Below are 15163 nucleotides of genomic sequence, written 5' to 3'. Positions count from 1 at the left end.
ATCGACTCCGCAGAGTTCACCGGCAGACATTCAGCTGCTCTCCTGGACCTTCTTGACGATGGCGACAAGACGGTCAAACAGGGGCTCTCCCTTCTCAATGCCGTTGACCTTGGTGACAACATCCTCAGCGGAGTTCTCCTTGAGGATCTTGGCAAGCTCGGCAGACTCGTCGTCGCCCTCGACGTTCTGGAAGCGGTAGGCCTGCTCGACGGCACCGAGAAGGGCATCAACCTTTTCACCCTTCTCAGCCAGCTGAGCGGCGGGACCGATGAAGCGCTCCTTGCGAGAAAGTTTCCTAAGAGGAGCGCGGCCGACACGCTCGACATTGTCCTTGAGGACGGGGTTGGAGATACGCTTGATGATCTGCTCGACGTACTCATCCTGCTCGGCTGTCTTGACGCCGTGCTTGGTAACGATCAGATGGGCAGTCTCCCTGACAGCGTCACGGACGGTGTCGTGAAGCTTCTTGTCGTGGAGAACCTCGTGGATGAATTGGATCTTGTTCTGGTGTCCGTAGTAGGCGGCAGTAGCGTGGGAGGTGTTGACAGTGAAGAGCTTGCGCTCGATGTAGGGCTCGAGGTCGTCGACGTAGTGGATGCCCTTAACATCCGGCTTCTTACCGCCGTTCTCGAAAGGCTTCTGTTCGACACACCACTCGTGGAACTTCTCGATGACAACGTTTAGGCCAGAGTTGGGAGGCTGCTGTGGGACAATGCGGTCGATAGCAGAGTTGGCAAAGCGAGCCTTGCTGTCAATGTTCTTCTTGGTCTCTTCGCTCAGCTTGCCCTCGATGAAGCCCCTCCATGTAGTTGTGGCATTGATGGCGTTCTCACAGGCGATGACAGCGATGGGGTAGTCGAGCTTGCGGGCCTCGATGGCCTTGGCGACGGGCTCAGCGACGAACTTGAGGATGTTGGGGCCGACGGCGCAGGTGACGACGTCGGCGGTGGCAATCTCCTCGATGACCTTGTCCATCTCGTGCTTGGAGTTGATGGCGCGGTAGTGGTCGATGGTGAACTTGCGCTCGCCGTCATCACCAATCTCTGTGACGGTGTATGAGGGCGTCTTCTGGAGGGACTCGATGATGGAGTCCATGACGTCGACGAAGACGACCTCGTAGCCAGAGTTGTGGAGGAACTCGGCGACGAAGCCGCGGCCGATGTTACCACCGCCGAAGTGTACTGCCTTCTTCTCGTAGGACATGGTGTGTGGGTGTGTGTGTAGCTGAAGGTTGGGTGTTAGTCGGGCGGATGGTCTGGGGCTGTGTTGTGGAAAGGTAAGAGTGGTTGAAGGGCAGGGTGAGGAAGAGGGGTTGTTGTTGTGTTGATGGTGGGACAGGCAGGCGCGTTGGCGGGGTATATGTAGCAGGAGGCAGAGGGACTTGTGGGCCACGTACTGCAATCGGGCGCGACTTAGTTGGCCAGAAGGTTCTCTCAGTGGGCGGTGTGCAGGTGAGCCTGGAGGTGCAGTAGGCCGTGGGTGAGAGAGGGAGGGGGAGCAAGTCGTGTTTACTGTTGGGGGCGCCCAGCGCGTTGGGTGAAATGGCTAGAAGAACCCCCGCAACGAACGGTGACGTTGTGTGGGTCCAATTGGCTGCTAAGATCGAATCGAGGCAGGCACGAACCGAGACTCCGTGCAAAAGCAATCCCAAAGGCGTGGGTGATTGACGTGTCGCTTGTACCTAACAATGTACAGTGGGCTGATAGCAACCCAGCACCATCAAGTGAAAACAGTATATTAATTACCTCAGTCGTGCTGATGCCCAAGCCTGTACCTGACCAGACAGAGCCTCGCGATGCGGAGTCTTCTCGGCCGTGGACGCGGCACCAGATCGTGCAACTCCCAACACAATGCTCCGCCTCGATCACGCTTTCCATGGTGTGGATGGGGCTGGAAACGTCGTACGTCATAGCAATAGCGTCGCCGGCCGCCTTGTGGAGACACCGGTTCCTTCTCCCGCCTTTAGTTGCGCCAAGCCCGACATCCTGCGTTGTCCATCAGGGCAGCCCCGCCATCGCAACGAGAATCGTGAAAAACTGTGCCGCAAACCATCGCGATCGGGTCAAAGTGGGTATCTCGTGATTAGGAAGATTTTGTATAGTTCCCATGCTTCAGTCAAGGGTATAGTTTCCGCAGACCCGCTTTATGCGTGGATGGCCTGTTGCACGTGCGGGTATACTGCTATCATGCGGTGGTACAGGTCTGAGTGCTCGCGCATAAGTACCTCGGGATCCCACGCCATGGCAACGAAGATGGTGTCGATACCGCTGCTCAGGGGCGTGGTGAAGATGTTGCCTAGAACAGATTAGCGTAAATTCCCGAAGCCTTTTCGAGCCACTTACAGATTTGAAGGCCAATGAGGAAGGAGAATGCTACTACAACGGGAGTGTATGCACCATCGGAATTGTAGGCAGGCGATGTGAAGATGAGGTAGAGGTAGGCCAAAAGCGCGCAGGCATAGGCAATAAAAGTGGCTCCCATGGAAAGCACCGGCCCGATCAAGCATTCATTGACCAGCGCATCGATACCACGGTCTTTGATCATCCTACTCTCGAGTTAGTTTGACGTTCCCAAATTTCGAACACCTTCTCCACTTACTTCCAGGTATCCTTCGCAGCAGCCACATAGCTCTTCCCGTAGAGAGCGATATAACTGAATGCGTATCTGTTCAAGAACTCGACAGCCCAGTTCAAGATGCTAATCAAGCAGCCCAAGACGCAGAACAGGACTGCGCCAACGAGGTTGCCGTCGCTGGCCGCGTTGCGTTGAGCAGCCGAGCAGATCTGGCGCAGGAACTGGATAATGGCCACGAGCAAACTGCCGAGACTAATGCTGCCGAAGCTGTAGGTGACTGAGCGCTTGAAAGCTCCGCGGGTTGCGCCTTTGGGCATCGAGTTCGGGTTGAAGTACCACGATCCGTACACGCCGGAGATGGTAGTGTGGATTGTGTTCTTAAGCCATCTATTGCTGTCAGTGGTTGAATGCGTCCAGCTGCATCCCACTAGCACTTACTCTGAGATCCAGTACATGGCGAACGTAACGAAGACGAGCAAGCCAATGACTTTGCCATTTCCACAATCACCCACACCGTTTCTGCAATTCGAATTGGCGCCATTCGGGGTATACTGGACATAGATGGACACCAGAGTGACAGAGTACCATGCGCCCAGTGCGGCGGCAAGCAATCCTCCTATCAATGATACCATGTAGGTGTGTCCGTACTTCTTCGATACGTCGATGGCCGTCTGCAGCATAAGGACACTGAACGGAATCCTGGGAATCCAGCTGATGAAGCAGAAGACGTAGAAGACGCTGAAGAGCAGGAAAACAATGCCTCCCGACCAGTACCTCCTGGACAGCATGTAGATTGCCGTGACAAACCCGAAGATGATGTTGAGTATGCCGGTGATCCAGATGAACTGCTTGGTGAACTTGCGCGCAGCCCACATGTATGCATAGCTGAAGACGATGGCTAGGCCGAGGACGAAGGCGAAGAGGATGATGGTGTTTGAATTGAGGGCGAAGTTGTTCGTGTCGCCGCCGTAGATGCCTCCGCTGTTGGTTCGTGCTGCATGGTTGATCAGATTGCGTCCAATTGGTATTGCGTCGCGACGAATACTTACAGTAGCCCCGAATTGAGATTGCGCTGACGGCGACATAACCGAGAAAGACTAGGATGAAGAGCAATCCGGCCCACCAGTCATTGTACTTGGGCTTGTCGAGCTTGAACGTTTGTTCAAAAGTCTGTTTGTTGTCGCCATAGCCATTCTGTTCGTAGCCGTTCGGCTGCTGCATCGGCGGCGGGCCTTGCGGCGGCGCATAGTTCTGGCCGTACTGGGGTGGTGATTGTCCATATGGCTGACCCTTGTACGCGTCTTGGGGTGGCACACCACCAGTGTAGTAGTCGGCGGCTTCACCTCGTTGCGCCATTGTGACGATGATTAGCTTCGTTGATGGACGAAGAATGCGACGAGGAGAGGAAGGGGGAAGACGGGAGAGTAAACAGAAGATGGACAGACTAGGGCCGATGATGTATCGCGGCAGGTGCTAGCAAATTCACTTTGCGACGCGGAGGTACCATTGGTGTGGCTGACGATCGGCAATGCGGCTAGGTCAGCGTCATGTTCACCGCACGAGCGTGCAAGCGCTCAATCTCGTGGCTGCGATCCATTGAAAAACGCCTTGTGTGGCCTAGATCGCGCGGCTGGGAAGCTTGTTTGACGGCACCAGGATGCTTGTCGACGATCCTGATTCCCGCACAAAAACTTGTGCATCGCTCTACGTGCTAGTCCATCACCTCTTGAACTTCGCTACGCCTCAGACGACCCAAATGAGCACTCGTCTCATCGCTATCTCCAAGAACGCCGACAGACGATTCTGATCCTTTTCCACACGGTTTGTGACAGCTGTTCGCGTAACTGAAATTCTTGGAAGCCGATCGGCCGTCTTGGGTTTCGCGCAGCTGTCGCAGCATCATTCCACGGTCTGGCCGAAGATGCCGAATTTCCGGTATTGGTTTGTGCCTGCTATCCAGTCATACAAGAACAATGCTCAAACCATGAGCACGGCTGATGATATGGGAAATACGGCTGGCCATTGTTTTGGTATTGGGGCTAAAGAGATGACTATAGTTGGTATAGGCCATGGCTGATGTGCAGATATTTACATAGACAGAACTCTCGTCAGATGCCTCTGATAGGGTAAGTATTATCTTTCGTCTTGTTAGCCTGTTAACATGAACCACTGCAGGTGTCCTTAGAGCAGGGGCTTAATGCGGCACGCATTCATCTACCCCCTGTCGTTGCCAGCTTTCATCTTTTCCCCATCAATCACCATCCCTCTCTCCACGGTTTCCCTCTCTTTCCTATGGGCCCAAACGTAGAAAAAGGGATATACCGTCTCTGGCAAAAGCGTAACGATCATTCCGCCAATACTCCACCAGTTCCCGACGTAGGACCAGTTTTCCGGTACGTTAACATATCGCCAGATGAACACCAAGAAGGCTGTAATGCATCCAAGATATCGTGTGATCCTACTTCTGTGAGTATCATTCAGAAAAGATGTTATCCAACTACCTGAGGAAAGGTCGACATACCAAATCTCCAAGCTCTGTCCCTTGGTATCCTGCCGCTGAACCAGATACAGGATCTGTCCCCACCCGATCGGCAACTCCAGATACAACCCCGTAAAGAACGCCGTCTTTTGTTCCCTCTCATCCGGCCACACCGTGCCAACCCACCACAAGAATCCCATCCAAGCCGGTACCTGCCACAGCAACTTCACCACAGTTTTCCTCCTCTCCTCGGGCTTGTACGCATGCTTGAGCGCCACCGTGACGAACGTGATATCGAACAGGAACCATACAAAGAAACAGGCCCGTTGAAAAGTCGTCGTCGTGCAGACATATGCGTAGTAAATCTCATATGCCATGGTCGCGGAGAGAAACTGTACAGTTCCAGCTAGATACCGATCTGAATAGGTTCGGATAGTGTAGAACATGTAGCAGAGAGTATAGAGGATACCGCAAGATATGATCAGAAAGTCTGTTATGAAAAAGTAGGATTCTGGAGGGTCCAGGGCAACGTCGACGGATTGAGGTATGAGGTGGTAGGACGACCATTCTCGGGATATCTCGAACGGCATATTCGGTTAGATCTGGCGTTCTGATTATGTCGACTAGGGTAAAACTGGGTATATTGTAATGCTGGAGTGGTTGTTGACTAGAAGGGGAATGGCAGCAACTTAACAAAAGGATCACAAAGAGACGAAAGGAGCTGTCACGTTGCAAAGACGTGGATCTACTTGTCCACTAAATCCAGAAAATACTGGGTCGTGGCTACATCCTGACGTTGAAGTCAACGCTGACATGCCAAGCTTCCGTCATGTTCCGAGCAAGGCGAACTTCGCGGAAGGTGGATCCGGAGGCCTGGATAGCTCCTTGTGCGTATGCCGACTCAGCCTCCGCCGCGTAACATGTCCACATGACTTTCACTCCCACGCGTGACGTGCCGCCTCCCGCTTACGCAATGCTCTTATCTCGTGTTTCGTTTCGTAGCTCGTCTTGGTACACTCGTGGAGACCGCGGCCCCATCCACACCATACAAGGAACACTGTACCTAGACAGCGACAGGGAGCTTTTTATCGTTTTATTACATAGCGATACCCCATCTAGGCAGCTACGGGATATTCGATTTTTCCTTTATATGGCGTACATCCTTTCTAAGGAAAAGAGTGGATCATCGGATCATGTCCAATGAACTTCCGTATCGACCCTAGTTCTCAGTCAAGGCTACTGGGAAGAGTGCGAAGGTCTGTCCATGACTGGGATACAACGATGTAGCTTTCAGGACTACGTTTTCATGGCCTCGAAAATTCCTGCTCCTGGCTTGCGTTTCAAGCAGCCTAGGCATTTGACGAGGATGTGTCCATGCCATGTCTCACCTAAGTGCCAAGGACTGTGGTATCGGAGAACAGTGATGCCGCTTGCGGTCCGGCCAAGCTCATAATCATTTCCGCCTGGGAAAGCCCTGCCTCATTGTATAACAGGTGTGGAATGAAAACAATATGCGATCGGACTAAAAGGTAATCCGCATGACTTTTGAGTAAAAAACAGGATCTATACTAACAGATATGGGTATATGGTGCGCGAAAAACACTTGTTACGTCGCCTAGCGCCATCCTCAGTGGTACGCAGTCACCATATGTATCCTTCATTATTGTGATGTGTCGCGTAATCATCAAACATCATCTGGAAGAGAAAGATGTCTCGGGAGTTTCTCGCCATCAGCCTCTCCTGGACCTAGGGCTCTTGGAAGGTCTTGGACTCCTAGGCATCAGACCCTCACCCTGTTCCTTCATCTTCTCCATAGCCTCCTGGACTTGGTGTTGTTTCTTTGATACATGCTCATAGCGCTTCTCAACTTCCGCCTCAAACTCTTGCGCTAGTTTACGCTTCTTCTGCCTTGCCTCCTTTGTGCGCTGGACGATATCCTGGAATTTGTCAAGGAACCAGTCGCCAGCATCTTCCCACTCGGTAGTAGGTAGAGAGCGGAAGAACTGGGTTTGCTGATCCTTATGCAGGTTCTTTTGCACAAAGGGCAGACGTTCAACGAGAGGTTTCTGACCTTCTTCCTCAGCGAGCACTAGCGGTGGCGCACGAGGATCAACATCGAAGGGTTCTTTCTTGAGCTCCTCGTATTTCTTCTTTAGCAGCGTCTTCAAATCATAGTCTTCAGGTGGGACAGTCTCGGTCTCGTCGACCTGAGCCTGCTCAATTGTTTGTTCCTGCACGACAGGCTCTTGGATTGCAGGCAGTGGAGGCGGAAGCCTTGTAGGCGCAGGCGGCTTGGTCCATATGATGTTCTGTTTGAGCGGGATTTGAGTTCGAGGAATAGAGGCCTGTCGGGGAGGCTTTTGCTGAGATGTACCGGGCTGAGCATATGCACTATGATGGTGATTCGAGTAAACCGGTTGGCTATCAGTGGTATAGGGTTCCTTTCGACTGTGAGTTTGGTGATGGCTGGCGAACGGGGCGGGGATAGATTGCTGGATGCTTTGGCCTCTCTGTTGCAGAGCAGGTGCAGCTGCGCGCGACTGTTCGCGAAGCTGAGCACTGTGCTGAATCACCTTCGACGGAGGATGCATGTTGTGGCTGGGTATCTGATCGTTTTGGCTTTGCTGTTGTGGCCGATGCTGCAAGGCCGCCATACGTACAGCTTGATTGTTGGCATTCTGGCGTTGAGACACGGGAGCACGACCGTCGTGGAAGTTGGAAGCTGCTTCCTGCCCAATTCCCCACTCCGAGAGTTCACCATTAGTGGTGCTAGGGTATGAGTCACCGTCAACGGTTGGGAGTCCTCTGTTATCCGCGGTTTGCAGGAACGAAATTTTCTCAGCGTGAGGAAAGTGGCCAAGACTGGCCCTTTGAAGATAGTCTCCATCGTCTGGTGTCAGTTCGTGACCAGGGTAGTGATACTGATCTTCCGGCTCGTCTGCTTCTTCTCCGTCTCCATCTGCTTCGTCGTCATCTTCATCTTCATCTTCCTCGCTCTCCTCGTCACCCTCAACTTGACCTTGTTGCTGATGGTATTGCTCTTTCTGCTGACTATCTTCGACCTGTACCACAGACTGGTTCACGGTGGTGTCGATGCTCTCTGCATCAGTGTCGTAGAGATCACGCTTCTTGCCTGGACCCAGACCTGGCTGGCGATGTTGCGACGTTTGCTGCAACGCAGCTGAGCTGTTTCTGGCGTTGACGTATTCGCGCGCTGGGACATCAGAGGGCGCTTGGGATTGTAGACGGGGATGTCCATTCTTTACGGGTATCCTCGCACTTGCAGCATTGGCTTGCCGGTCGGGCTTACCTTGAGGTTGCGCATTGGAGGGACTGCCTGTCCTCCCACGGACAAAGCCCTGCATGATGGTAGGTGACCACGGCAATACAGCTGCACTGTACTCACTGTTCTATAGACTGAAAGTTAGTTGAAAGGGTATGTTTTGCGTTATGGGTAGAGAAAGTGAGTGGTGAAGCTTGAATGGGAAAGCGCGTCAACAAGACGCGCTAGCCCAATGCAGATAGGCCTCGGTCTGCCAAAATGGGCCTAGCATCGCCATGACGATATCTTATCTCCGGCTGCTGGCGTTGCTCCCTTCCCGCATGTTTGCCAGCTTTCACTTGCGGGACACTGTGACTACACGTCTTGAAACGATCTCAGTACGATCGTGAATACCAAGATGGGCGAATGTTATCTTTACAGACTTCCCAATGAGGTTTGCTGTCTGTTATATCAGCATTGACGGCAAGATGCTAATCACCGCAGCTGCTCCTACATCTCCTCACTCCCATGCCGACGCCTGAGCTCTTGAAGTTGACCACAATATCGCACCGTATATACACGCTTATCCTACGTATCTTGCACAATCGCCTCGTCGCAGCCGCCGAGCTGCACTCGCACTCCGTGCTACTCGAATGTTTCCACCCCTCCGCGAAGCTCACCGAGCCACCGTATTTTTGTACATACAGATGCACCGACGGCTTGACACAATACGATGAGTCTAATTCGAGCACGAAGGAGGTTGGTAGACTAGGCGATATGTATAACATGTACTCTCGCTACCGTCCACATAGACGCGATCTCGAAGCGGGCGGGAGGAGAGTGAAGCCAAGACCTGGAGACGTGCCTGGCAGTCGCACCTTTCCAGGTGCAGTGCAGGAGAAGTACCAAGGTGAAACAGTCAAGCAGACGCTGGGGTTGGAGGCACATGAACTGTTCACACAGCTGGTCGCGCAGACCAATCTTGTCAAGATCGGGCCTCATAACCTCTTTACCAATTTTGTTGACGTCGAGGAGGGCGTACTCCGGGTGTGGAGAGAGTGGCTACGCGACATTGCGGCGAAAGGTTCGGCAACTAACACAGAAGTGCCTGTTGAGATCGTTGAGGAGATAGGTAAGGGGAAAGAGGTCGTAAGAGAGGTAGAAGAAGAAAAGGCGGACTTGGAAGATCCGCGCATCTTGTGGGTTAGTCCAAGGAAGGACAGCGGTATACGTTTCAATGTGAGGGAGAGGAAACTTCGAAGGGACGCACCAATCCTTGTCAGCACGGATGAAGACATCCCAGTTACTTACGATATCGAGCTCGACGGTGAGTTGTCGCGTCCTCCTTTCCATTAAGCCGGTCGCTAATACAGGGTAGAGCTGCTCATAAGAACGTCGCATCTTCTTTTGATGCTCGAGAGGTCTATGCTGCAGGAGGATAATTCATCTGGCAAAGCAGTCATCTTCGGATCTTTCGGGTAGCTCCAGCAATCTCAGCAAATATACAACAATTTCAGAAACAAACATGGTTCAGCAAAAATGTCTGTCCAGATCCTCGGTTCTTTTCGGTGGAGTCACCCCTCTTTACCGCAATCGACCAAGCACAACGCACCAGTGCATCGGATCCACACGGCAGCAAAAAGCTCACTGCCCACCTTTGGCAAAAAGAATTGTATCAGGTGTGACCTCGAGGCGATTTGAACGCCTAACCTTCAGGAAGCTCCAGGTGGTACTGGAATCTGACGCGCTACCATTGCGCCACGAAGCCTGATTGGATGGAAGTAATTGATGAATGAAATGAATATATACTCGGTGGATATTTATCCATTTTGACGGATATCCTCGCTCATCACAAGATCATATTCTTCATGTTGAATCATGGTCGCAGTTGGATCCACTATCAAACTGGCCACGTCTTCAATCCGACTAATCTACACGCGCTAATCCTACCACGTCCCTAGCATCATGCAACGCCTTTCGAGTCCCCATGCATCTTCAACACTCTAGGGCCCAACATCTCAAACCAGCCTAAGTCAACCCCAACCTCTACAACCACCCGACCAGCAAAACTCTGTCCCGCCATGCGACACAAACAGCGAAAAAAAATGTAGCTGTGTCTCCGCGGCATGGATATAACAACCGACCTTTCGATAACAATTGCTATTGCAGTCGAAAATGATCCTGGGGTATGTTAGAATGGTGTTAATATGAGAGTAATGGGGGTACCTACCACCCTGCCGTTCGATGCTTTGCCGAATGATCTCCCCCGCATTTCTCCAAACGCCCGCTCCTGGAACAGTACCAATATTGCGCTGTTGCTCCATCAGTGAATCGAAGGTTAGTGCTGAGCAATACAATGTAAAACAAAACGCCGTTTCTATGCTTGTTCGATTGAGGTTGATACTATACAGAAGTGAAAGTCCCACCATGATATGGCTGATGGTTCCGTGATGGAATAGCCGTGGGTATCTAAACGTGAGATGACTTGACGAGGTGCGGTAGCCAGAATGCGCCACTGCGTCGTGTGTCCTGTGATGTTTCCCATATGCCCAAACGCCGAAAATGACTCCTACAGAACTCGCTTTGAATGATCCTGGGATCGTTTCGTTATGCATTGTGCTTCAGCTCTGCGATACCTGCTTGCTAGAAAGCTGTCGCCAATTCATCTACCGCCAACGCCATAAACATCGTACTCATGCTTTCATGTTGATCCAGAACGTGTCAGAAACGCCTCCGGAACTTGGCAATACCAGAACTGGATTGGCCCGCTAGTCCTCGGCGGTCTCGATCTGGGCATATTCCTGCCAGTGACCGTCAGCGGCCTTCTTCCAGGTGCGGATGCTGCCATCGTCTCCAGTAGTAACGAGAAGATCACCTATGGTAGTTGTTAGCTGTGGCCACGTATGCTCCGTTGGACTGGCTTACCCATCTGTGAAAATGCGACACGCCAAACTGCTCCGTGATGGTTGGTCAGCTCATCGGTCATCTCTGCCTTCTGCTTGATGCGACCAGGATACTGCTCATTCTCAAGAGACGCGTCGGGGGCCTTGGAAGCTCCGGCCAGTCCAGCTCCTATGCCAGATGGCGCGTTCTGTCGATGGCCTCGCGGAGATACTGACAGCGGAGCCGACGAAGATGCAGCTCCAGGTGTGGCATTCTTGTCTTCGATTTGCGTGCGAAGCTCATAGATGCGAATAGCGCCATCCTTGCTAGCTGTGGCCAAGATGTCGTAGCCTCGCATAGAGCCGTTAGCCCAAGCCAAGTCTCGAATGATCTGGCGTGCACCCTCCAGCTTTGCAACCTGGAAGAAGCGCTTGGCCTTGTCAGTGCGGAAGACGAGGACGTCCTTCATGGCGGCGACAGCGAGAGAGAGCGACTTGCGGTCGAGGCCAGCGGTAATGGCGGTCCAGCAGGGCAACTTCTCCTTGTGAAAAACGACCTTGAAGCCCACCTCATCTTGGCGCTCTGGAGGGTTGTTCTCGGAGACCCAGCGCTCTGCCAGGATGGTCCACTCATGGAGGTTGCTCTGATCTTGAGGCTCATATACAGTGAGGTAGCCGTCGCGGGTGATGAGCGCGAGCCAAGTCTCCTGCATGATGTTCTTAAAGTCCAAAGACATGAACGGAGCGTTGGTCAACGACTGCAGGTTGTAGATCAGCTTGAAGCGATTGCCCGACATGGCTACCTCAGTGGCGTCCTCTTGCCAGATCTTGCAATGGCCATCTTCACCAATGCTGCCGACGACCTCGCCCATGAACGGGCCGTTCCACTTGATCTAACATCAAAGTCAGCAATGGTTCACAGAAGTGGCGAAATGGTATGCAGGCGGCTGAAAGGAGATTTGCGGCTGAAGATTAGATGACTTACATCGATGATCTCAGCATTGTGAGCCTTCCAGCTCTCGATGAGGGTCCACGAATCGTCCTTCTTGTCCCAAACCTTGGCACGGTGATCTGAGCTTGCCGTGACCATGCGCGTGCCGAAGTAGTTGAAGTCGACAGCGAGCACGAGGTCCTGGTGGCCATGCGAGAAGGTCTGGAAGCTCTGCGCTGCAGCCATGTTAGCGTAGACGCGATGCGCGCCCACGAAGGCGGCCTCTAGGTGGTCGACGACGCGCTGCTCAATGCTACCTGTGCTACCGTCGGCACAAGGCTCTTGTATCAGGGGAGCGATCAGGTCTGCGTCCTCGATTTCATCTTCAAGCGCGGCGGCGATGTTGAGGTCGGGCTTGCGTGCACGCGACCGTGCTTCGTCTTTGGTGGGGCTTAGGGACGACGAATCGCTCACCGCAGCCGACGGCAGACGGGACGCAGTCAGTTGTCGAAGGAAGTTTGGTGACGCAAGGTGAGTGCTTACGGCATTCAGACCGTCCAAGAGATGATCAGTCTTTGCCAGGGCGCCCGCGTTGTTGTTGTTGGCCGCCATGTTTGATGCCAATGTTCGTGGGTCTATCGTTTCGGGTTAGCAGAGCAGGAAGAAGCCGAAACAACACCTTGCCAGAATGTCTACTCACCAAACACCGCAACCACAACTTCTGCAGACTGCTCTGCTCTTGTCGTCTCTCGCTCGCGTTGTGAGCTTTTCGTGTTCGTTGCTGAAGCTTGTGGAACTAACTATCGGCTCTCTCTGTCAGTCTCAAGTTCGATTTGAACACTTCACGCGAGATCAGGCTCCTGAATCAGACAAAGAGATTACTATTGGGCAAGGCGGCGATCTCAGTTGGTGTTGTTGTGAGGAGGTTGCGCGACCGTCGCTGATATCCTCGCGACAGCAAACGGCTGGGCGGAGTCAACAACTACAGGCGTCCACGTGCCAAGATCCTCCGTCACCGCGGCTTTCAACAAAATCACAGTCACCATGACAAGTGCGCTGTCATCGACAGAGTCTCTTTCGCTGGTCTCCCTGTCAATCGCCTGTCTTGGAGTGCTGACCAACACCCTTCAAGGTGATGGTGAGCCGCTTATTGCGTCGATAGCGCTCAGTGGCCTGGCATTCGCATTTTGCTATGCCTTGATACGATGGCTTGGAAATGCTTTCATGAAGCGCGGCTTCAAGGGGCGAGATCTGTGCAAACTCAAGCAGACTGAAATGTAAGTGCCACGTGTTCTGATCGGCTTGTTCACCAACTGACAGCAACAGCCCCGAGATGATGGGAGCGGTATGTGCGATGGTGTACCTTTTCGTACTGATTTTCTTCATACCATGGCCTTTCTACAAGGACATTGTAGTCGCAACTTCAGGGGGCGGCAACAGGGACATCATAAAGGAATTAGAGCTGATTGAGACCGGGAGACTACTACACAGATTTCCCCACAACAAGCTTGCATCTTACCTATCCGCTATTCTCTCCCTTCAGTCCATCGTACTGCTTGGAATTGGTGACGATCTGTTCGACATAAGATGGCGACACAAGGTGCTCATACCCGCCTTTGCAGTCATTCCCATGCTTGTCGTCTACTTTGTCGACTTTGGCGTCACGCAGATGGTTGTCCCGGTACCACTAAGACCCTACTTGGGCGAACTCTTTGATCTGGGTATGTATCTGCGCTGTGTGTGATTACGGAATGAGGTGCTGATATACGTCCAGGCTGGCTGTACTACGTCTACATGGCACTCATGTCCATCTTCTCCTCGAACAGCATCAACATTTTGGCGGGCATCAACGGCATCGAAGTTGCTCAGTCTATCGTCATCGCAGTTCTGATTGTTGGCAACGACATCCTCTATCTCTCGCCGTTTACAACATACCCGCATCCGGCAACAGACTCGCATCTGTTCTCGCTGTACCTGCTACTGCCATTTATCGGTGTCTCGCTGGCTCTACTGATGCACAACTGGTACCCCGCAAAAGTTTTTGTGGGGGATACGTACTGCTACTTTGCGGGCATGGTATTCGCCGTTGTCGCTATCCTCGGCCACTTCAGTAAAACGCTAATATTGCTGCTCATACCACAAGCGTTCAACTTCGTCTACTCGGCACCCCAGCTCTTTCATCTCGTACCATGTCCCCGACATCGGCTTCCGCATTTCAACGCACGGACAGGACTACTGGAGCCGTCGCGCGTCGAATTTACGAAGCCATTACGACGACCGATAGCGGAGAGTCTCAAGGTGCTGCACCGGCTTCGGATGCTTGATGTTGAGATGGATGCAAAGGGGCAGGTGGTCTCGTCGAGCAACTTTACACTAATCAATTTATGGTTAGTATGGTTTGGTCCCATGCGGGAAGACCGCTTAGCCATGAGTCTGCTCGCGTTCCAGTTCGCGGTCGGAGTTCTGGGGCTGTTTGTGCGGCATCGCATGGCGTTGCTTATCTTCACGGCGGACAATCTGTAGGTGTATGATATGTGTGTAAAGAACGATGGGTTTATTGGGTTCTGGAACATGTAAATTATTTAGATCATGCAGCCTGCTCATGCAGCGGCAGTGAAGATAATACTTGGAAGCTTGCATGGGACCAGCCGGTAATGGCCTGATACCGGGTAGATGTGTGACAGGCACATGCTGCCTACCGCGTTCTAATGCATTTGAGGATGGAGTAGGATTATTGATTCTATTGAAGGTTTCTTGCCAAAAGAAGCAATTCGCGCGCCTATCGAGGTGATTTCCTTTTTACTCTTAGTTGACCGCCTCTTACAAACATTTGCACCGTATGTAAAGTCCCGCGTTCAACAACACAAGGCCTGGATGAATATGTGGATTAACTAGGGCAACGGCCACTGTCCTCGCGACATGCTCACGAATGGTCAAATCGGAGGGCCGGGAAATTGGCTGACTCTCGCAGATGGCTTAGGAGGCGGTGCAGTGGGGCACGCACAGTGCGGGGCAGAGTCGGATCTCTTCGCACG

The 15163-nt window shown here is 52.6% G+C and overlaps 6 protein-coding genes across 6 annotated transcripts; 2 read left to right on the top strand and 4 right to left on the bottom strand.

The window, feature by feature from the left end:
• Window positions 1-30: 30 nt before the first annotated feature.
• Window positions 31-3930, bottom strand: ACET3X_000338 (uncharacterized protein; the record flags this gene model as incomplete). The annotated part of the gene is made up of 7 exons (XM_069447622.1): window positions 31-1224; window positions 1397-1457; window positions 2199-2295; window positions 2343-2545; window positions 2599-2961; window positions 3013-3568; window positions 3624-3930. The coding sequence occupies 7 exons, from the start codon at window positions 3928-3930 to the stop codon at window positions 31-33; spliced, it is 2781 nt and encodes a 926-aa protein (XP_069310580.1).
• Window positions 3931-4788: 858 nt separating this feature from the next.
• Window positions 4789-5643, bottom strand: ACET3X_000337 (uncharacterized protein; the record flags this gene model as incomplete). Its single annotated transcript, XM_069447621.1, has 2 exons — window positions 4789-5032; window positions 5096-5643. 2 exons carry the CDS (start codon window positions 5641-5643, stop codon window positions 4789-4791), a joined length of 792 nt encoding a protein of 263 aa, XP_069310579.1.
• Window positions 5644-6783: 1140 nt separating this feature from the next.
• Window positions 6784-8418, bottom strand: ACET3X_000336 (uncharacterized protein; the record flags this gene model as incomplete). Its single annotated transcript, XM_069447620.1, has 1 exon — window positions 6784-8418. One exon carries the CDS (start codon window positions 8416-8418, stop codon window positions 6784-6786), a length of 1635 nt encoding a protein of 544 aa, XP_069310578.1.
• A 315-nt stretch (window positions 8419-8733) lies between these two features.
• On the top strand, window positions 8734-9797 carry ACET3X_000335 (uncharacterized protein; the record flags this gene model as incomplete). Its single annotated transcript, XM_069447619.1, has 3 exons — window positions 8734-8769; window positions 8820-9642; window positions 9694-9797. 3 exons carry the CDS (start codon window positions 8734-8736, stop codon window positions 9795-9797), a joined length of 963 nt encoding a protein of 320 aa, XP_069310577.1.
• Window positions 9798-11083: 1286 nt separating this feature from the next.
• ACET3X_000334 (uncharacterized protein) lies at window positions 11084-12740 on the bottom strand (the record flags this gene model as incomplete). The annotated part of the gene is made up of 3 exons (XM_069447618.1): window positions 11084-11190; window positions 11241-12090; window positions 12183-12740. 3 exons carry the CDS (start codon window positions 12738-12740, stop codon window positions 11084-11086), a joined length of 1515 nt encoding a protein of 504 aa, XP_069310576.1.
• A 432-nt stretch (window positions 12741-13172) lies between these two features.
• Window positions 13173-14651, top strand: ACET3X_000333 (uncharacterized protein; the record flags this gene model as incomplete). Its single annotated transcript, XM_069447617.1, has 3 exons — window positions 13173-13405; window positions 13455-13849; window positions 13903-14651. The coding sequence occupies 3 exons, from the start codon at window positions 13173-13175 to the stop codon at window positions 14649-14651; spliced, it is 1377 nt and encodes a 458-aa protein (XP_069310575.1).
• Window positions 14652-15163: the final 512 nt, after the last annotated feature.

Source organism: Alternaria dauci, chromosome 1 (genome assembly GCF_042100115.1).
Source record: "Alternaria dauci strain A2016 chromosome 1, whole genome shotgun sequence".
Taxonomy (NCBI): Eukaryota; Fungi; Ascomycota; class Dothideomycetes; order Pleosporales; family Pleosporaceae; genus Alternaria; species Alternaria dauci.
The sequence above is the reverse complement of the archived record's forward strand: the minus strand, read 5'-3'. Positions and strand labels throughout refer to the sequence as shown.